Source organism: Curcuma longa, chromosome 11 (assembly GCF_044706935.1).
Source record: "Curcuma longa cultivar G26 ecotype Majalengka, Jawa Barat chromosome 11, ITB_CL_G26_1.1, whole genome shotgun sequence".
Taxonomy (NCBI): domain Eukaryota; kingdom Viridiplantae; phylum Streptophyta; class Magnoliopsida; order Zingiberales; family Zingiberaceae; genus Curcuma; species Curcuma longa.
In genome coordinates this window covers 11,945,127-11,968,714 of record NC_133871.1, presented here as the reverse complement: position 1 = coordinate 11,968,714, position 23,588 = coordinate 11,945,127, and the positions used below count along the sequence as shown (strand labels likewise).

The 23,588-nt window shown below is 38.9% G+C and overlaps 2 protein-coding genes across 2 annotated transcripts in view; both read left to right on the top strand.

Annotated features, from left to right (window-relative positions):
* The first annotated feature begins 587 nt into the window (after positions 1-587).
* LOC141839782 (BRCA1-associated RING domain protein 1-like) lies at positions 588-4,673 on the top strand. Its single transcript, XM_074727608.1, has 13 exons — positions 588-676; positions 850-903; positions 983-1,056; positions 1,143-1,250; positions 1,337-1,758; positions 2,464-2,637; positions 2,757-2,857; positions 3,094-3,280; positions 3,378-3,481; positions 3,579-3,678; positions 3,798-3,963; positions 4,077-4,195; positions 4,302-4,673. The coding sequence occupies exons 1-13, from the start codon at positions 588-590 to the stop codon at positions 4,671-4,673; spliced, it is 2,070 nt and encodes a 689-aa protein (XP_074583709.1).
* Positions 4,674-21,670: 16,997 nt separating this feature from the next.
* The window catches only part of LOC141837121 (BRCA1-associated RING domain protein 1-like), a 4,925-nt gene continuing 3,007 nt past the window's right edge, over positions 21,671-23,588 (top strand). The window contains exon 1 of the mRNA XM_074724579.1: positions 21,671-21,724. Within this exon, the coding sequence (XP_074580680.1) occupies positions 21,671-21,724 (54 nt within the window). The remainder of the gene's footprint in view (positions 21,725-23,588) is intronic.

Below are 23,588 nucleotides of genomic sequence, written 5' to 3'. Positions count from 1 at the left end.
TTGAATTCTTTATTATTATCTTTCAAATAATTTTTGGCATGGCGAGCGCGGGCCGACACGACTGACCATGCCGTCTGACGTCACCAATGGCTTTGTAAGGATTGGACGCCTAGCCGTTTCGACGTCGTTCTCACTTCCCACTGCGCCTTCTCCACTTTCGCAGTTTCCCTGCTTCCCATCGCCGGCGTCCGCCGCAGCCTCACAGATTAGCTGCAGCCGCTTTGTTCCAACTTCCTACCTCCGGCAGCAGTGAGGCTGAATTTCTCTTCTTAATTATATTTACGTCTATGCATTTCTTCCTCAGTGCTACTTCTTTTCTTAGAAAAAAGAAATCATATATAGTAGGAGGGACTCCTACCTTATACTGTTATTTTGTTCATCTTCTCCCCATTCGTCGTAATATCTCTACGTTTTCAGGCGACGCACACAAAGACCAACCTTTTTATAGCTACAAGCCACTTGATAAGGAGGTAATTCTATTGTGTATACTTTCAACTCAACAATGGAGGCTACGTATATGTAAAATGGAAGAAGAACTCACGTGGATTTCTCTTTTAATGTTTCCTTCTTTTAGTAGTGTTACAGAGATGATTGATCCGGAAGAGATATCCCAAATATGGAGTCCATTTCTTAAATATCTTATCGAATTAGAGAAGGAGCTGAAATGCTCCATATGGTAATGTTATTCAGTCATTCTGAGGCTTCAATTCTTTAGTTTCAGTGATAAGAATATATAGTTTTCTTTTCACTTGAGATAAAAGCTCCACCTACCTAGAAAGTTATCTCCGTTATTGGCAGAGTTTATTTAGAATGAAATAAAAAGTCTTATCGTCGTTTGTTTTCTTGCAGCAATGGTTTGTTTAGAATACCAAAAATATTACCCTGTGATCACATAGTTTGCAGGTATGTGTGTAATTCCAAATCTGATGATAGATAATACATGATAATACTAATACAAAGGCATTGCCCTGAGCGTGTTCAGCGACTGTATTAGTACTCCTTTAGCCAGTGAACGTTCTGTTTGCCTTTCTTGTCAAAACCCTTTTCGAAACGAAGGTATGAATTTGATATACTTGGCAACTTTTGCACACAGTTCTGAAGTCATAAATCGTTTCGCGTGTGTTTCATCTAAGTGTTTGCAGACACCAGGCATGCTTTACATGCAGAAAGGATGGTGAGCCTTTTTCAAGAGATGGATGCTGCTATTGGCAGCGTTATTCAACAGAGGTCATCACCTAAAAATGTGCCTGGTATGCCAAATTCTCAACTTTGAATGAAGCGTCCTAGCTTGTGATGTCTGTAGCTGCAACACACACTAATGAATTTTCACTTGCAGGTGATAAACCATCAGGAGTACATAATGTACAAGATAAACCAAGCCATTCACCCTTCTCCAAAAAAGTTTCAATTGAAGGAGATGAACCACCAGGACTACATAATGAACAAGATAAACCAAGCGATTCACTCTTCTCAAAAAAAATTTCACTTGGAGGAGATGAACCATCAGGAGTACATAGCGCACAAGATAAACCAAGCCATTCAGGCTCACATGGTTTTCCATCTGCCAATTACAGGACTTCAAAAAGAAGAGTAGATGAAGGAAACTATGAAGCAATGCCAAATGGAGGCACGAATTCTGAAGAAGTGTCCTGCATAAAAGAACATTTGAACCTGAAGGAGTCCAGCTCCAGCTGTTGCCCTTCATTTGGTGAAAATACTGATTCTAAATTGCACAAACATGATAGTTATTCTGAACAAGTAAGTTGCTGTTTGTTTGCACCTCTTTATGATTAACATGGTTGTCTTCCAGAAGTTCTATTGGTTGCATAGTCTCAGAGTCAATCAAATCGATACTTGCTTTTCTGTGCATTTATAGTAGATTTATGTTAACCTCCCTGCCCATCTGGTAAATTTGAACCTGTGTGTAAGGAGTGCAAGTGCAAAATGCATGATCAAATTTGATATTATGAGTGACCGTTAACTGATTCTTCATATGAGAGATTGTATCGGCATCTCCTTTAGAATAATCCATGACTTGTTGGAAGCTTCTTATTAACCATAGTTTATAATACGTGGAATCCTGATTATGTTGTCTCTCTAAAACTATTCATAATATAGCATATTCTAAACGATAGTTGGTGAAATTGTACGGTATCCTAAATTAAATAACTAGAGCCAAACAAAGTTCACTTCACATAAACACATTGTTTCTTCTTTCATGAAAAGATAGAAAACTTATGAATCAATTTTGATCCTACAACTTACTAGATTTTTACTGGGAAGGGCATGATCTGGTTTTTTTCCTCTCTTTTCCAAGTTAGGATATGTGAACCTATACCTTGTGGTAGTGATTTGCTCTAACTTAAATTGCTGGATATTCAATTCATACGATGACTTTGCTTACTGCATATTAATAACTTGTTAAGAATAAATTCTGAGAACAAACATTCTTCCATGTTATAGAATCTCAAAGCATCTTCTCGAATGAAAAATGCTGCTTCTCGACTCAAGAATTTCAAGAAAGCAAAGAAGACGAAGAATGCAAATACCTGGAATAATGCGAGTCCAGATTATCGTAGTGATAGATTTTTTTTTGGTGATGAATGTGCATTTTGCCATTCTTCCCGAATTACGGAGGTGATGTATATGTGAAGTATTGTCCATTCACCTTGTACTGAGTTTAAATTTTAGTTAAGTCATGGTGTTAATCTGATCCTTTGAGAAACAATATTTTCTTTACAAATTGACAATTGCAGGCTTCTGGACCTATGTGTTGCTACAGTGATGAAAAACTCATCCCAGTGGAGGAAGCAAACCAGTCTGATGGAATATACGTTCATTTAAAGTGTGTTGTATGGTAAGTTATTTGTTGGACAGATGTTTCAGATTATGAGATTTCAAAGTAATTGCGTACGATGATTTCTTTTCTACCATGCCACATTCTTTGCACAGTTTGTTACATTGCTGGTTAAATCCATATCTATTGTTTATTTTTGAGCTTTTAGCAATTCCTTCATATCATCTCGACTTTAGATGGTTTATGTTTCGTCCTTAGTGATCCTTTTTCTGTTTTGTGATTGTGTATTTACTTAGGGCTCCCCAAGTGTATTTTTCTGGGGGAATTGTGAAAAATTTTGAGTTAGAACTAAAGCGAGCATCAAAGTTAAAATGCAGCAAATGTGGACTGAAAGGTGCTGCTCTTGGTTGTTATGATGACAACTGCCTTAAGACTTATCATGTCACTTGTGCAGTTCAGATCCCAGATTGTCGATGGGATTATGTAAGTTTCTTGCATGGCTCTTTTTTCTTCATTTTCCCCCATATCTCGTTGGTTTCTTTTTGGTTGACTAGCATGATTGTCACACGCATGATAACAGAGAAATTTTCATATGTTGTGCCCTTCTCACTATTCTGAAAAATTACCATGTGATGATGATTATGGGAAGAAGAACAACGGTACACATCTCCAATCTATTAAGATGTGTGTACTCTTTCTCTTTGCATTATTTATAAATCTGTTTACTAATCAATTTTAGTATGTTGGATATCTCTAATGTTACGATATTTTCCCTTGATAGAGAATCTTCTATACCTTTGGGGAAGCTAAAAGATGATCCAAGTAACAAGTGTGCTACTGCAATGATTTTCATGGGCTCTGATCTCATGGATTCAGAAAAGGTGATTTGAAAGCAATTTAACTGTCGTGCATTTTGAATCTTTGATCATAAATTGCAAGAAGTACAAACATTGAAGTATACTCAATGTGACTGTATTTGTCTTTCTGGATCAATTTACAGAACCTCCTTGTTGAATTGGCTAGTTTAATTGGTGGAAAGGTGACTGAAAGATGGACTCCTGAGGTAACACATGTCATTGTTTCAACTAGTGAGTGTGGTGCTTGCAGAAGAACATGTGATTTCCTATTGGCTGTTTTGAGTTGGAAATGGATTCTCACAACCAAGTGTAAGTTCCAACAAAGAGAAAGGGTTTTTTTTATATCAATTTGTTCTTCCCATTTGTCTTGGCTTTTAGGTTAGCTTGGAGTCGGGAAAAATAAAAATAAAAATCTGATGCAGGGGTTAAGGTTAGCTTGGAGTCGGGACATCTCGTCGAGGAAGAGCCATTTGAAGTCAGGTTGGATGAAAAAGGTTTTGTAGATGGACCCAAGCAAAGAAGGCATAATATAATCGACAAGGTTCGTGCTTCTCACTTGGATGCCCAATGATGTTTAACTCAATTATTGCATGATCAAGAATTTGTAGTGTGCATAACATGCTAAATGTTTGGCATTTTTATGGCAGGCAAAAAACTTATTTGTAGGTTTATGCTTTTATATAAGTGAACACTTCGATCAATCATCTGAACAGTCTATTCGGGAACTTGTTGTGGCTGCTGGTGGAAAGGTGTTGGCAGCAGATTGTTTGATGTTAAGGAATCCTAATTCAAATGCATCTTCATTTGAATCATATCTGTATTTTATTTACACAGAAGACTATCCGAAGGATTATAATTCAAAAGATTTTACGAAAATTAGAGATGAAAGACTTAAAGAAGCAGTAGACATGTTTATGGAGACCGGCGCCCGACCAGTAACAAATAATAGAGTTTTGGATGCCATTGCTACTTTGGACATGAAAATTTTAGATGTTATATGCCTTGATCAAGTAGACTAGTGACTTTGATGCTTTTGTTCTTTCGGTAGAGTTTGAACTATTTTTTGTTATTGGGGGGGTTGCAAGGCTGCTTTTTGCTATGCTTGCAGCGAATTGGCAATGAATGTAAATTGGATGGTCTTCATTTTGCTTGATTGTATGCTAAAGTTTCTTCCTGTAAATAGGATCCAAATGAAGTTACTTGTGATTGTATGCTAAGCTCCATGATGAAAAAAGATAAGGATTGGTGCCAACTAAGTTCCATGATGAATTTATTAACTTGGCGTCCAGCTTAGCATTCACTATTAGTTATTCCAAAGGGACATCATTCAAAGGTATTAAAACAATGATGCTTCATTCGAAATTATATCAAAGGATTCATCATATGGTGGACAAACAATAATCATGGTTAATTCCTGGAAAATACCTCACACAAGAAATGAAGTCATATATGAGAAAAGCAAGAAATGACTTGGATTGAAACTGACCTCATCTCTAAAAACTGTGGCATAAGATCCAGAAGCAAAATCTGCAACAGTGACTTCAGATGTTTTGGCTCTAACCGTAAGATCATTTTCAAGTGAAGCCACAAATCTGACAATGGAATTAAGATCATTAAAACAAAATGCAATAAAATTTTAAAAAATAAATGTCGACTACCTGGAGATTGCTAGAGAGTAGTGATGTCGGAGGGTTTCAATTTCCCATAATGAACTTCCTGCAGCAAAACAACAGATCCATGAGACTGATAATCCTGTATTAGTTATGATTCAAGATAGAACTTAATAGAACTTACTCATGGCATTTGACTTTGCAGGATCACTTTGGTTATCGTCAAATGGATCTGTGCCAAGTTTCTTGCTCGCAGCTGGATCCCTTGAATACTCAATAGAGCCGGTATTTTCCATACTAGTGACTAAATAAAGAAAAAAGTATAATATGAATCACAAAAGCATAGAGAAGAAGCAAAAGCTTACAAAACAATCATACAATGATAAATTTTATATGAAAAGGATTAATGGTTTGTGATATCTAGGATAGAACATAAGAAGTTATAATTAAACTAAAACAGATACTTGCACGTATCGATCTGACTACTGACAATGCTGACGACAGCATAAAATTCTTGAGAGGGACCTCAAGAGAGATACGTGATGAACTAAAAAATTAATTGATGGATGCCTGCGCAATAGATTGTGAATTAAAGCAATAATAATCAATTCCCCATATGGTGGTACAGACAGAGCCAATCGACTCAACTTTTTTGCAAAAGCAAGCGAGGTATGATCGAGGTATGCCCAACAGGCCAACATCCTTTGATATTGTGTTCCCTATTTGGAAGAAAATTCTTGCAAATATGCCGTAGCTGGGGATCAAGGGGCTGCACAATCCGAATGTCCTACCGTTGCACCATTGAATGTCAAAAAATAATTTACTGAGTCATGTAAATGTAAAGCCCTTCTAGATTCATTGTTCGACGAGTTGAAAAATCGAACTATATCTTCAGAATATATATCAATTTATAACTGACTTGAAAAAAACGTAAAGCAATGTTTACAGAATAAAAGGCAGAAACAATTTATTTATTTATTTCAATTTTCATATAATTTTTAATAAGGAAATTTCAATTTCCATCTATATAATCTCATATCAAAATGAGATTTGTCCCTTAGGAACAATACCTATTTTTTACTTGAAACACAATGACAATAAAAGAAAACTAAAAATAAAAAAGTTTGGTACTATAATAATTTAAGTTTTTTTAAGAAAAAAATATATTTGGAATCATTCCAAGGGAATCTATAAATACCAAAATCAAACATGACATATGGAAGGTTGGATAGAAGTGTAGAAGTTAAAAAGTTTAGGTATGAATTGGAAATGAAACTTTTGGATAAATTTGAAAATTGATAACTTATTTTCCTACTGCATCTCTGTTAGGCATGACTAAAAATCTCTGCGACAATTGGCATCAACTAAATAATAATAATAATATAGATGTTTTGTAGGATATACCATAATCAAAGGATTAATCTTAGGGATGTCAGAATCATGCATGGATACTATAAATACTTTCACTGTATTATCCTCTTCCATTACATGTCAACTTTTCAAAAATTTAAATTTTTTAGGTCCATCAATGAGTTTCAGTCAAAACTCATTGATTGACCTAACGAGTTTCGATTAGTCTCATTCTAAGTGCTATAAGTTTTTGAAGTACCCCAAAGTCTATATATACTCAGAAATATCAACACAATAGTGATCAAAAGATTTTTATAATTTATGATTTTAAAACAATTGACACATACACATAACTTATCATAAAGATATCAGAACTAGACATTACTCATTGATTCACATAAAGAGTTCCGATTAGATTTATTCTAAGTTCTACAAGTTTTTAAAGTGCCCTGAAGTTTATACGTACCTAGAGATATCAGTTTGTTATTAACAGTAGTGATTAAAAGATTTTTATATGTTATGATTTTAAAGTAATTGACATATACACATAACTTATTGTAAAGATATCAGAACCAAACATGACCACTATAAACACATTACTACTTCTGTACATAAGGTGGAATCCGTCACTTAGCGGCCCCACGACAATTTATGAGGAGGTAAATCGAGAAATTGCAGTTAGTCATGACGTAGGAGGGTATTGTCTGGTTTCACCAGGATTCGAACCTTTGCCCTCGTTTACAAGTCTACTGCGTCATAACCAACTCAGTTATACCTCGGGGGCTTTACTGCACTACTCTATTCCATTACATGTATGCTAAATTTTTAAAAATTCAAATCCATCAATGGAAAAAAATTCTGATTTCACTCATTCTAACTTTTATGGGTTTTTATAGTGCTTTGGAGTCCAAACATAATTTTCTATACTATTTTTAATAATTAACACCACAACTATCTTGGTATTTAAGTCACAATGTTGATTTTGAAACATTAATACCACTGTGTGTTGGATTTTAAAAATCAATACCACAACGACGTTGGTATTTAGGTTGTGGTGTTGTTTTTAAAAATCAACATCAGATATAATTTCATTCTGAGATTGAAGTTGAGTTCAATGTGAAGTGAAAAGAGAATAAGATGTGTTTAGCTTAACACATGCATCATAAGTTCAGTTCATCTGAAGCGTCCTTCTTAGTCCCGAACTCTAGAATCTGAATTGAAGTCTTCTGTTTTTCGTGAGTTGGCTTGAGTTCGCTTCCGATATCAGATTTCATTTTTCGTGAGTTCGCTTCATTCGCTTCATAAGATCTATTTAGCTTAACACATGTGCTTAAGACCGACTATCAACTCTAACTGCAACTCGAACTATAGAATCTAGAATCTTCATTTAAGACAAAACGAGTAATAAGAACTATTAGTAGAGAGAATTTGTCCAATGTAATTAGTGCGCTTCTCCTGTAATAAGTGAAGTTCATCTCAAGCGTACTTCTTACGAGAGAATGCATTTAAGGGAGAGGGACGAAAGGGCTCGCCGTAATTTAGGGGGAGGTCCGAGTGCAAAATATCCGTATTCGAGGGACGAAAGTGCGAAGAAATACTTAGAAGGGAGAGGTCCATCTTCGTTTACCTGACTTCCCTAATTTATATGTGATAACGACGGGGCATTCCTACTGCAATAACTAAGACTGGCCTCATCAAAGAGGCTCCTAAGGCGCCTAAAAGGCGGACTTCCCATATCAAGAAGAGAATGACTTGAGCGTACTACTTTGCTTTCGACGATATGCCGAGTGAACCAAAGAAAAGAGCTATTGATTGCTTTCGTGAGGGCTAATAACTGGACCATGTCATAAGATCTTTCGTAGTTTTGAATTGCGGAAGTTATGTATAGTGCATTCTCCTTCCCGGTTCTTTTACCAGCCAGCCTACGGCACCGCTCCGTGGGCATCTGCACGACGTTTTCAGTGTTAAAGAAATATGAGGCCCCCAAGCGAATGTATAATGTTAGGCGCACACTCGGGAGCATTGTGTATAAAAGCAGCTCCAACGAGCAAGAGATCCAAGGCAAAGAACGCCCACAGCAGATAAAATACCAGCGGATATGCCATGCTCACCAGAGCAGTTGACACTGGACCGACGGAAGAGAACTGAAAGGAAGAGTCCTGGCCTTAACAAAGAGATTAGATTACACAAGCAAGGGATTACACAAGTGATTAGCGAACTGGTAAGGAGAAGGAAAGAAAGAGTTCGGGACGATTCTATATATAAGGCATTGCTTTCCATAGTCGTGAATGGAAGGGACGAGTGAGGTAGCTAAGTGGGCTCGACTGATAAGCCCACGGAGCGGGCCGAGTGCAAAGTATTCGACGTGTAGAAATCAAGTGCCGGGCCTAAATTCATATAATAGTTGGAGGGTTCGAAATAAAGTAAGGAGCGAGTGATAACTGGACGAACGATAGTGACGTAGGAGACCCGCATTAAAAAGCTAACAGTTCAGTTGAAGAGTTCAATCGAAAATACATGAGCCGCCGTCTTGCTTACCCTCATTCAAGTTCTCTTTCTTTTATCCGGAAATACAACAAGCAAAAGATCACTTTCACTCCTAAGATCTTTTCCTCTTCCTAATGTGATTTTGAGCGACTGGCCGAGTTGTAAGAATCTGACTTTGCTGAATCGGGTGCTTACTCAGTAGTATGTAGGAAGAGAATGATTAGTTGTGGAACCAAAGGCTATTTTTGGACGGAGCTATGGACACCTTTCCCCTAATCGGATATTGTCGCTATTCATAGGTTTGCAGGCTTGTCACTTAGTTTACTTTCACCTTGGAATCGGATCTTTCAACTGATCCAGTGATGGTCATTGATGCCGCCCATTGGTGTCTCATCGGACTGAGACCACGGGAGGACCCTGAATTGAATGACGTCTCCTAATACAATTGGTAAGTCCGCCCTTTCACTCTCTTTGGTCTCCTTCCATGTCCATTGGAACCAGTAAGATCAATAATAATAATTCGTTCAATTACGAGTAGATCAATAACTCAATAGTGAAATGGTCCCAGAATTGAAATAGTCAGCTATCACGCACTTTCGTTTCAGTCTCTTGGTCTCCCCCTTTCATAATCATAACTTGAAGGGAGTAGGCGCGGATATCTAGAACTTGGGTATACTTTAGTTTCAACCCGAGATTGGAGATTGAGGGGAAAAAGAAGACTCATTATTCTTTACCGCGTAAATTGCATTTCAATCCGGAAACAAATGAACCCATTGTAGGAAGTGTACAGGGATCCGACAGCGACGGTTGCTGAGTCGGGCGATGTGGCGCCGTCTTCAATCGATAAGATGGTGCGGAAACTCTTTATGTATAGTCTTCCTTGAATCCTTTACTTAAATCATACTGAGTAAATTACTTAACTTAAGCTATACGATGACGGCTGTATTTGACTATGAGCGTACTATAAGAGTAAAATCTTGTATAGTGTATTTGATTTGCGTCGCCAAAAATATAGTAAATTCCCTGTAGGTGAGCCCATATATAGTATAAGCATTATTAGTCCCTTTATCTATTTCTATTTCTTTTAGGCTCGATATGCATATTGATCAATCTCTCTCTGCGTCGAGCCAGTTCGCAAAGTATACTCACTCTACCCCTAAAATAAATATAAATTCTAAGATCTTCTACCATTTTCACGACAGTTGTTTGGTTTCATCTTATCTTGTCCCTTCCTAGTCCGTATAAGCCGTGTTCTTATGTAATATAGAAAATAAGTAATCTGCAATTCAACATCTTTGGCATTCTTTATTAGCCTTCAGCAGGTCAAATATCAAACCTTGTGCGAGTAATTCGTACATCTATATTATCTTAAAGCCAGACATAATAGGAATATATCATTCTTCCGGATTTATATTGATTTTAGGCAATCAGTGTCGTCAATTAGTAAAGCGGTATATTCCCCCTTTCATACCTCTATGGTCAATTATAGTCAAATGTTCTTATTCCATGATAGAGTTTCCAATCAATTAGCCCCTCGTATTATCCTCTGCCTTCTCTGCCGCTATCCACTTGTCTGGTTGATCTCTGCCTGGGGGTCTACTGTAGCTGAAGAATGGGAGCGCAACTCATAGTCCCACGGTGCTAGGTCCTTTAGAGTTAGAGTTGAGTTCCGTTAGAGCTGGGCCGGGCCAACGCAACTTATATTATAATAGATAGAACTCAGGTCGGCTCCTGGAACTCAGCGGTTGGCGGGCTCGCGCTCTTTCTTTTTCTTTTCTAGAAACCCGACGAAGATCATATTGACTGAACGACTCATCTGAGCTCCTTCCTGCCCGCCCTAATTGTCTTCGCAGTTGCTTTCTAGAGAAAGATCTATGATTGATGATTGCTTCGCTCTTCTATGATTGTGATTCCCCTCCTTCGACTGATTACGCACTGAGTGTCTGAAGGTAGTCTTGTCAGCCTTCCTGATGAGGATCGACAAATAGGGGGACGGCGTGAAGAGCTCTCGCTGACTCACCACCTCCGTGATCTCGATCTGACAGGGACGGAGCCTGGGACTTGAGGAAGGTCCTCCGCCTGCCCTTTCCTTCCAACTGAGCCCCACATGTGGATAATCTTGTACCATAGGACCGGTTATGCAAAAAAAATACAAGTTAAAAGTAACTCATAAAATCATTAGAAGTAATAAAAAAAATGTTCATAAAACTAAATGTTAAACTTGAGTGAGAAAATAGGAAAACAAAGTTTAGATCATAGAAAACTGAGAAAAGAACAGGTTATTGTTGCATACTTATCATCATGAATAGGAACTCCCCATTCTTCATCATGGAAAGTGGCGTAACACGATTCTGTAGTAACGCAGAAAAAAGAGCCTCTACTTAGCTTTGTGTGACATAGAAATTAAATAAACTTTTACAAAATAACTGACAAATAGTATCAGCTGAGCAATAGATAGTAAAGATTATGACAGCAAGCAAGGATTAAAGCTTACATGAAAAACAACCTTAATAAATGAAAGAATAAATGTGGAGATAATACAGGACAAGAATTCACTAATTATTTTGGACACCATTGCGATCCCACAAATCGAACAGATTTTGTGAGAAAGTGAAATAAAGTGCAAAATGCCAATGGATTTAATAAAAATGGAAGTAATCAACTATTATAAATAACAGCTACTTAACACAAATACAATTTGGAACCAGAGAAAAAAAATTCTGCGGTTGGTCTTTTTCATAGAAGCATCCACTTACCTTTCATTTAAAAGGACTGTGATACTGAGTTGCAACAACAAAGCCCACCATAAGGCAAACAAAAAAAAAAGATAAACTGATACAAACGAACTGTCGAACCATAAGATTTTCCTCTGATTAGGTGTCTTTCCTTTTAATTTATTCTCTACTCTGGACAATCTACAAGCTGATATTTCTTAACATAATTTACTGATTGAACCAATATTTTTTAGTTGTGATCTACAAAGACATTCTTAACACACTATCAAAGCAAACACCTAAAGTGTGGTTCATACTATTAAAGCACACGCCTAAGGCGTGATTCTTTTCAATAAAAAGATTGGTGGTCCCAGATCAGTGACGATACCTTCACAAGGATGATATGGATTTTTCAACAAAGTAGGGTTTGATGGCAATGTAACCAATAAGTTTTTACCTCAAAAGATTAAAAAAAAAGCCAGATCCATCTTCACTAATTTAGTGTATGATGATAAAATCTTTGCTTCAAACAGAAATCGTTGTCTGTTATCACACTTTCAAAGTTCTTCACAAAAATTTCAGATTCAAGATAAAGAGTTAAGTTCCTTGTGAACCAATAAGCATCAAAATGATGTTGAGATAAGTAGATAAACCACATTTAAGTAAGAAGCACAACCCAATGTGTTCCCTATAGAACCCCTCATCAAATAATTCTTTGGATTTTAAACAATTCTAAATTAAACTTCTGCTACAAGGAAATTATAGTGATGGATCCTTAATCACAAAAGGAAACTCGATAAGCTACACTGTCTGATGAGAGTGTTTAACTTAATATTAATAATTTTGAGACCCAAGTTGGACACCAAATTTTAGAAACATAGTTGCCAATAAAAATTGACAACACAATGTTTCTTCCATCTCCCAACTACAATGCAGGTAGCATTTTTTTAAAGAATGAATAATAGGATGAACTACATGGGAACCGATAATTCATTTGGAGAAAACCAAGTCAAACAAAGACGACCCATTGCTCCAGTGCCCTTTTGCCTTTCTTACCGTATCTTAGCACACATTCTAATGCCTTCAGTTTCAAACATAAAGTGTTGTACAGTGTTGAAATACTTAGCCATGAAAAAACTCTATTATTCTACAAGGTGTTTCTTTTGAAATTCCAGATAAAATTAACTGATTCTGACACCAAATTGGCTTGACAGAAATGCCGAGAAGTTTTCAATCCTCCTAAGAAAAAGGGAAAATATTCACAGTAATGAAAAAACTGATAATATAATTTTAATTCTAGGAGTGTTGCTACTCAGTATTAACTGAAAAGTGAAAAAAATTATCTCATGAAATAAGCAACAGAAAACCAAGGTGTTAGCATATTGAACATATCTAAGTAAGCAAAAATAGATCACCTGTAGTAGGCGTCACCCAAGCACACTTCCTCTTTCCCTGAAATAATTCTACTGGAGGAACATCCTTCTCCGCCTTAGACACAATCTTAATTGTTTTTTGATTACTCTGTCTCCTTTTGCCTGTCAAGCTTGTTCTGCCAATCCTTCCTGAGGAGGCTTGCCTACAAGACGAATCTGTGGAAGCATCAGAGGAGCAAGAACCACTCATCGACAGATTCGGTTGCAACAACAAATCATGCCTCTCAAGGTTGCTCGCCACCCATCGATCGAAGCCACCACTGAATCAAGGCCAAGGAAGCGCTTTAAAATTCCTTCTTTATTTAACAATCATCTTCATTAGAAGGACTGCGACCCAAACTAGGGTTTTCGGGGCAGTACCGAAGACGCAGTATCAATCGACGCAACATTGTCGAAACAGACAAAACAGCACGCGCGCATCCACAGACGGCTCACGAGAAAACCAATACGGAACCCAGTATCTTTTAGATAGCCGACAAAATCCAGTGAATGCGCTCGAATCCTACTAGTTAAAGGGCATATGGAAGTTTAAAAACTCTGTTAGGCCGCACGAAGCTGCTGATCCGGCGACAGGGCGTCGAGAGAAGCCGGAGAAGAGACGCTGACAAGGAAGAAGACAAGGGCAGTGCAGACAGCGAGGCGTCGTCTATGACGGCGGGCGCGATGGCGAGAGGAGCGACGGGGCGAGCAGGGGTCTGGGCCTCGCGATTTTGGGAACAGGGTGCGTCGCGAGCAGGATTTCTCTTCCCAAAATCGCGACGATTGCCGGCAGCGTGCAAGCGATTTTGGGAATCTGAATCGGCGTGGAGAAGACGGCGTGGAGCAGACGGCGGGGAGGAAGCTCGGATTAAGGCGGGGAGAACTGGAAAGCTCGAATTGGCCGCGCGATTTTGGCGTCGGGCGGGCTTTAGCTTCGTTTCCACCGTGGACAGTAGCGAACGAGAAATCCCAGCCACGTCAGATGTCGCGGACGAGAGCGGACGGGGAGGCGCGCAGCAGAGCAAAATTCTTATATATATATATATATATATATAGAGTTTTTCTCTGCTGCGCGCCGCTTCGTCCGCTTCTCGTCCGCGACTGTCTACGTGGCTGAGAATAAAACCCTAAATGTCTACCGCGAAACAAAAATCCTCGAATCGCGATTTAAACCCACCATCGCCTCTCCCTCTCGTCGCCGCCATCACCCCCATCGCCGCCTCTCTGGCTCGTCGCCGCCATTGCTGCACCATCGCCTCTCCCTCTCGTCGCCGCCATCGCCGCCTCTCCCGCTCGTCTTCGCCATCGTCGCCTCTCTGGCTCGTCCCCCTGCCGCCATCGCTTCCGTCGCCACCGCCTTCATCCCCCGTGATCTCCGCCGACAGCCCACACGCCTGAGGTTAGGTTTCCCTAAACTCCTCCTTTTCTTACCCTAAATCGCGTCCGCCGCGACTCCCTGCGCTCTGCTCGCCATCGCGTCCGGCGCGCCGCTCTGCTCTGCTCGCCATCGCGTCTGGCGCTCTGCTCTCCATCGCGAGTCTCGCCCATTGTCGCTGCTGCGTGACTCCCTCCGTCCATGGAGACCACGAGGCCGTTGCTCCGGTCAACGCTCAAGTTCCCTCCAACTCCCTTATCTTTCTCCCCCAACGGCGGCGGCAGCGGCAGCGGCAGGTCCCTCCGGGTTTTGCTAATACCCACCCCGAGTCCCACGGCAGCGCTGTCTCTCTTCTCCAAACCTCTGAAACCTTCTCTTCCCCACCCAGGTAAAATCCTCTTTGGCTTGCGGTGTTACACGAAAATTGGTTCTTTTTTTTCGAAGCTTGTAGTGTGGACCAAGATCGCATTTCTATTCATCAAGTCGGTCCATTAATTTGAAAACCCTATTTGGCTTTCTATTCATCGGCGGCTGAGAGGGCGGGGAGAGATGGAGAGCTTTGTGGCGAGGATGGAGCAGGAGTGGCAGCGGGAGCTCGTTGCGTTGGCTGACCACCACCATGTCTCCCCTTGATCGCCTATCGCCACCGGCTTCAGGTGAACTGCAACAACTTCAGCTCAAACCATTCACTTTTTATACTTAATTTCACAAACAATTCAATTAAATGATCATTTTTATATCATTTAACTAACTTTTTTCTGATCAATCTGTAATGGTGGAAAATTCTCTTTATCTGTTTATATACTACTGATCTTCTTCTGTCTCACTGCATATACTCAATGTTTCCCATATGCATTTTATGGTTTTTCCTAATAAACTCTTATTCCCAGTGGTTGTTGATTTGAAGCCTGAACAATACTGTTGGAATAACTGTATATCATGATAAATATGATACATTTGGATTTCTTATTTGGTTCTACTATTGATGTATCGTAACTGCTTAAAATTTATAATGAGATTCAATCGGCTACAATAGCTGCTTGGCTTTCGAGTTTCAAGTTTTGGAAAGGTTTATATCTCAAATAACCATTTGAATTATTTCCACTAAGAGTAACATTAGTAAAGTATTTCATGATTCAAAGGAGCAACAACTTCTCTGGAGATCAATTTCTGATGTTTTTTTTTTTTTTTTGCATAATTTCTTGTAGCAATAAAAGGACTTGTTAAAGAGACCAAGAGACTCCTGTTATGTCGCAGAGTGAGACCCATGTAGACATGCCTAACAATCTTGCCCTGACATTTGGTTGGATTGGGCTTCCCCTTGAAGGTTCACAATTTGTAGAGTGACAATCTTTTTGTCGATTCATTACCCAGTTGATCTACAGCAATAGAGACTACATTTTGATCTTGCTTAGATGTTTAGAATGCCTAATAACTTGTTCCAATTCATAAGAGCTATTTGATGGGGAATAATCCACTTGAAGAACTTGAAAATATATCTTGGAAATTAGAATCTCTACTCTTTCTTCATATGTGTGGCTTGATCAATGCTAGGGAGTGATTCAACAACCATAGAAGACAGTGTTCTGGTAGCAAAAGATCATTTATGGAGAGTTCAAGCAGTGTACACATTCAATTTCCATCCATGACTGAAGTCACAGAGTACCCAATAAGTGTGGATGCCCAGTTCCCCATAAATGCCGAAGGTTCAGATACAAGAATACATGTTTACTGCATATCAATTCTCATATACGATTTTGATATCCTGCTTGTACTATTCAATTTTCATTGCACTTTCTACCTTTCATATCTATGTTTGTACTATCAAAATTATTTAATTTGCTCATTGTTATGGCTATTGCCTTTGTTCATACATACATAAAGGTGGCAAGTCAAGGAGTATGAAATTAATTTTGTTCAAATGGAAATTAATCATATATGATAATGTATTGTGCACATTTTCATATTCAATGGTTAATGTGTTAAATTTTGCTGTAAAGTAGGTGCTTTTCTTAGAGTTTCACTTGAAGGCAACGTGGTTGTGACCCGTCTGGCTGCTAATTCACGCTTTTATGGTGACCCTTATCTTACTACTACTGACATACTTCTGGGGACAGTAGATCCACCCAAAGCTGTTTTACCTTTGTATGCTGCACTGGACGAGCTATTTTCTGCGGTTGAATGCTAGCATTCGTGTGTCTCATTGCCCAAATAAAACTCCCTTGTGCTATTAAATATGCAGTAAAAAGTATTTGATGATAAAACCTTTCATTTAACCTCAAAGAGAATAATGGATAATGTGATGAATAATAGCAGGAATGAAATCTATGCAGTTCTGGACATTGTACATATGGTCACCATCTATCGCAATTCGATTACATTCGTAAACAACATGCATGTTCATAGTCTATGTGTGTGAATAAATGGATCTAGCCTGCTAGCTGTGTGCTTATAGAGAATAACTGAATGCCCCAAATATGAATTCCGCCAAATACTCTGACCTCCAAGTTGTCACGGCTTGATGAACTTGTAAGGGTATGTTCACTAACTAATTTGGTGACATCTATGAGCTGGTTGAAAAAATGTTGGAACTTTGATCGACCACCCCATGTCGTTTCTGCCTTAGAGCTGTATCTAATGCCAAGCTTATTGGGATTTTGAGCAACAAAAAGCAGTGAAACCATCGAAGAGTCATTCAATCCCATGGAAGTTGTATCCGAAGAACCCATTTTCAATCGATCCAGAGTGCAAACACTCAACTACAACATTGCAGCTCAAGATGTACCGATAGAACCACTATTAGAATGTCAAAATACTTTCCATTTAAAATGAGAACAATGAGATTATACTTATAATGTCGTTATACAATTCTAAATAGATGCATCGCAAATAGTTCTTCAATTATAAACACCTGTTTCTAATTATTTTCAGCCTTCAAAAAAATAGTAACGAGTGACAGTACAATCCTGCCTTGTTCCAAGTATGTTGTCTCCAAACAGAAAAGTAATCAATTTATTCAGCATCAATATAATGAAGAGAGAATAAACAAATAAAGTACCGAAAATGGTGGGTGAAGTACCGAAAATGGGATGCTAAGTACCAAAATTGGGTGGAAAAGTACCGAAAAGGACTGATTACCCACCTTGATGCGTTGAGTACCGAAATTGGTCCTTTAAGTACCGAAAATGGGCCCTGAAGTACCGAAAATGATGGGTGAAGTACCGAAAATGGGGTGCTAAGTACCAAAATTGGATGAAAAAGTATCAAAAAGGGCTGATTACCCATCTTGATGTGTCGAGTACCGAAATTGGTCCTTTAAGTACCGAAAATGGGCCATGAAGTACCAAAAATGGTAGGTGAAGTACCGGAAATGGGGTGCTAAATACCAAAATTGGGTGGAAAAGTACTGAAAAGGGCTGATTACCAACCTTGATGGGTTGAGTACCGAAATTGGTCCTTTAAGTATCGAAAATGGGCCCTGAAGTACCGAAAATGGTGGGTGAAGTACCAGAAATGGGGTGCTATGTACCAAAATTGGTCCTTTAAGTACCGAAAATGGCTGATTACCCACCTTGATGCGTTGAGTACCGAAATTGATCCTTTAAGTACCGAAAATGACCCCTGAAGTACCGAAAATGGTGGGTGAAGTACCGGATATGGGGTGCTAAGTACCCCATTTGGGCTGAGTACCGAAAAGGACTGATTACCCACCTTGATGGATTGAGTACCGAAATTGATCCTTTAAGTACCGAAAATGGACCCTGAAGTACCGAAAATGGTGGGTGAAATACCAGAAATGGGGTGTTAAGTACCAAAATTGGATGGAAAAGTATCGAAAAGAGCTAATTACCCACCTTGATGGGTTGAGTACCGAAATTGGTCCTTTAAATGGGCTCTGAAGTACCGAAAATGGTGGGTGAAATACCAGAAATGGGGTGCTAAGTACCAAAATTAGTCCTTTAAGTACCGAAAATGACTGATTACCCACCTTGATGCATTGAGTACCGAAATTGATCCTTTAAGTACCGAAAATGACCCCTGAAGTACCGAAAATGGTGGGTGAAATACCAGAAATGGGGTGTTAAGTACCAAAATTGGGTGGAAAAGTATCGAAAAGAGCTAATTACCCACCTTGATGGGTTGAGTACCGAAATTGGTCCTTTAAATGAGCTCTGAAGTACCGAAAATGGTGGGTGAAGTACCGGAAATAGGGTGCTAAATACCAAAATTGGGTGAAAAGTACCGAAAAGGACTGATTACTCACCTTGATGGGTTGAGTACCGAAATTGGTCCTTTAAGTACCAATAATGGGCCCTAGAGTACCGAAAATGGTAAGTGAAGTACCGGAAATGGGGTGCTAAGTACCAAAAATAGGCTCGGGTTAAGGTTAGGGTTTGAGGAATCGCACGATTTTTAAACAGGCTCGGGATTTAAGTCAGTCGACTGAGATGAAGCTGTCAGTCGACTGCGTCGATCTCAGTCGACTGGATTGAAACTCCAGTTGAGTCAAAAACATTCTGTACCGAAATTTTTAACGATCAGTCGACTGGAATTTTCAATTCAGTCGAGTCACTTACGATCTGTATTGAAGATTTTGTATACCAGTCGACTGTACTGAAAGGTCAGTCGACTCAAAAATATTCTATGCCGAAAGTTCAATGTACCAGTCGACTGAATTACTGAAGAGAGAATAAAAAAATAATGAACGATAAGAGAAAAAACTAAATTAATCTGTACTTTAATCTACAGTTGCTTCGACCTGTAGGCACACTCTTAATATTTATAAAAAAAATACAATCATTCACTTGTGAACAAAAGATTTACACAAACTCATGTATCGATTAAACACGGCCAAACCAACAAAATTAAAAAGAAGAATCCACCGATAAGAGGTACACACTCAACTGCAATTACTCCAAGAACAATATAACAAAATCATTCATTGCAAAGAATAAGTTATCTGCTATTATCCATGTCTCCTATTTAAGTGTGAGACCCATCAAGCTATAGCCTCTGTAAACCACTTGTAGACAACATCCATCTCTTCACGTACTGTGCTCCCAAGTAACAACTCATGGAACATGAGGCACTAAACCGAGAAATGTGGCACCTTCAACACCGCAAATTTATTTATCTTTATGTGCTGATTTGCTCTATCAGTCGCATAAAAGTATCACAACAATAAGAGGGAATCCGCATTCAGATCATTAAGCAGAATAAGATGTTTGATGCTTCCTATTACAAGGCTGCAAACATATGGATCAGAGCTTCTAAGAAGTCACTCGAGGCTGTTCTTGCTTTAACATGGTTCAAAAAGCTCTCCACCAGAAGCATATTCCATAACAATAGCCAGATGGGTTGGGGTTAAAATAACCTGAGGATATTTGGAGCAGAGAAAACTAATAAAGAGTTAGATTTCCTCCAAAAGAAAGAAAATTATAATCTAAAATATAAACTTACCTCTCTGAATCTGATGATATTAGGATGCCTCAACAACCGATGGTTAATTATCTCTCTTTTAACATTTTCATCTATCTGCACAAAGGAAAAATGATAATAATAACCAAGATAGCATAAAAATGTGTTTGGTACGTATGTAATTGAAATCACACCATGATTTAACTAATGATCAAGCATATAGCAAAAATTTTGACAAAAAGAATTTCCCTAATGGAATTGGTAAGGAACATGATACTTATTCTTAGGAGATGGAATAAAGTAGGAACATAATAGGGATAAATACTCCTGTTGGTTCATGGAAGAAGAATTTAACATACAAGGATGAGTATTCTTAGACTTTATTCAAGGATTAGCTAAGAAGGATTGAGAAAGAATAATAATTACTGAACCAGAGTGAGAAAGTAATAATTATAGGGATAACAACAACTCTCCAGTTCATTTTGCAACCAAATGAAGGAACAACTATTCCATAAAATTTGGGAATGTGTAATTTTAGGGATTTTCATGATAATGAAATGGATACGTACAATAGGAATGGAAGGGCTATTGCTGGAAACCAAAATGAAGTGATTGTACCAAAACTCCAAACCGATCTAACTGTCCATCCCATTTGACCACCATCTATTACGCAATAAATCACTTAAGAAATTAATTTATACATTTATATAGAGATTCAGAAAATATGAGCCTTGGTATTCTTCAAAGATGAAAACAGGGTCATGTAACTATTCAAGCAACTTTATGCAGAAGAGCAATGGAGTTTCTGACAAGAAACAGAATTTTATGCTTTGGACATCATGTAATAGAAAATTAAATTAAAAAACAATGATCGTGCACAAAAGAATAGCAATAGTGAGTGAAGAATATGATGATTTCACCATGATATGAGAACAATCAATGATTTAGCAATGATTGTGCAATCGAGCACCAAAGAGTATCAATAATACAACTGTTAGGCCGTTGCTACCATCAAGCTCATAGTCTACATAATAGTACAGCAGTGAATGTATTTTTCATTACCTGGAGAAGGCCTTTAGCATTGAATGGTGATTGCCGAACAATACGGTGTGTTCCTTTCAATTGAAGCTGATTTAATGAACAATACGGTGTGTTCCTTTCAATTGAAGTTGATTTAATTTCAGCTTCCTCTCCAGGAGATTTCTCAACCACCTTTGTCAAAGACAGACTAAACAAATTGGCCTAAACCCAACACATGGACAATCCTTTCCTCGTCAAATCGAAAGCCAAATAGGGTTTTCGAATTAATGGACCGACTTGATGAATAGAAATGCGATCTCGGTCCACACTACAAGCTTCGAAAAAAAAGAACCAATTTTCTTATAACACCACAAGCTGAAGAGGATTTTACCTGAGTGGGGAAGAGAAGGTTTCAAAGGTTTGGAGAAGAGAGACAGCGCTGCCGTGGGACTCGGGGTGGGTATTAGGAATACCCAGCGGGACCTGCCACTGCCGCCGCTGTTAGGGGAGAAAGATAAGGGAGTTGGAGGGATCTTGAGCGTTGACCGGAGCATCAGCGACGACGGGCGAGACTCGCGATGGAGAGCAGACCAGACGCGATGGCGAGCAGAGCAGAGCGCGCCGGACGCGATGGCGAGCAGAGCGCCGGACGCGCAGAGGGAGTCGCGGCGGACACGATTTAGGGTAAGAAAAATAGGAGTTTTGAAAGCTTAGGGTTTAGGGAAACCTAACCTCAGGCGTGTGGGCTGTCGGCGGAGATCACGGGGGATGAAGGCGGTGGCGACGGAAGCGATGGCGGCAGGGGGACGAGCCAGAGAGGCGACGATGGCGAAGACGAGCGGGAGAGGCGGCGATGGCGGCGACGAGAGGGAGAGGCGATGGTGCAGCGATGGCGGCGACGAGCCAGAGAGGCGGCGATGGGGGTGATGGCGGCGACGAGAGGGAGAGGCGATGGTGGGTTTAAATCGCGATTCGAGGATTTTTGTTTCGCGGTAGACATTTAGGGTTTTATTCTCAGCCACGTAGACAGTCGCGGACGAGAAGCGGACGAAGCGGCGCGCAGCAGAGAAAAACTCTATATATATATATATATATATATATATATATATATATATATATATATATATATATATATATATATATATATATATATATATATATATATATATATATATATATATATATATATATATATATATATATATATATATATATATATATATATATATATATATATATATATATATATATATATATATATATATATATATATATATATATATATATATATATATATATATATATATATATATATATATATATATGTATGTATGTATGAAATTGTTAATACTCCAAAGTGGAGTTTTAATATGTAGTCAAATAAGTCTGAAATTAGTTCCGGATTATATTTAATATGTGTATCTAAATGTATAGGGATTTAAGAAGTCACACATAATCCAAATGACGAACCTTGACAGAAGACGCAAGCGAGCGAGAATGATGACATAGAAAGGAATCATCTATCTCGATGCATCCGAGGTACGAGGAGTTGCGGAAGAGTACTTCGGCGGAACGAGAAGGACGCACTGGAGTTCACATCCGAGGAATAAGAAGCTAAAAGGAAGACTGGGCAAGGTGACCAAGGTAGAATAGAGGAGGAAATTGATCAACATGAGATTGATCATTTCAAGGGCTTGAATCCATTTCGAGGGCCCCGGAGTCTGGGCGCCCGAATACTCATTTCAAGTCCGTGCGAGCTATTGCTGAGACGGATGAGAATGGAGTCAACGTCAACCAAATCCACCGCTTGGATCGATTCTAAGTGCCCATATCACAAGGAGCCATCCAAAGGATGGCACATGAAAGGAACCGATAGGCTCAGTGCATTCAAGGTACGAGGAGCTGTAAAGAGTACTTCGACGAAGCGAGAAGGACACAGTAGATCAGCTTGCATTCGAGGAATGAGAAGCTGAGAGGAAGACTGCCCAAGGTGACCAAGGGAGAATAAAGGAGGAAAATAATCAACATGAGGTTGATCATTCCAAGCGCTTGAATCCATTCCGGAGGCTTTGGAGTTCGAGCACTCAGATCCATTCCGAACGCCCAAATACCCATTCCAAGTCAGCGCGAGCTATTGCTGAGACGGATGAGGATGGAGTCAACATCAACCAAATCCAGGCGTTTTGATTGGTTTTAGGTGCTTGGATCGCAAGGAGTCATCTAGATCCGTTAGTGGATCGTTGTCGGAGTAAATTCAGCTCGACAAATTCAAACGCCCGGAAGGCTTCCAATGCCCGAAAGTGTCATGTTAGTACAACGGTCAAATAGAAGAAAAAGCTATAAATAGACTAAAACTCAAAAAATAATGTACATACTCGATTTCATTTGTTTTCATTCACACTACAAGAAATCATAAAAATAGCGACGAAACATTAGCGACGATTTTAATTTTAGTCGCAAAATTTTTTATTAGCGACGAAATATAAAATTTCGCCGCTAACATAATTTTTTGCGACGAAATCATTAAATTTCGTCGCTAATATATGTT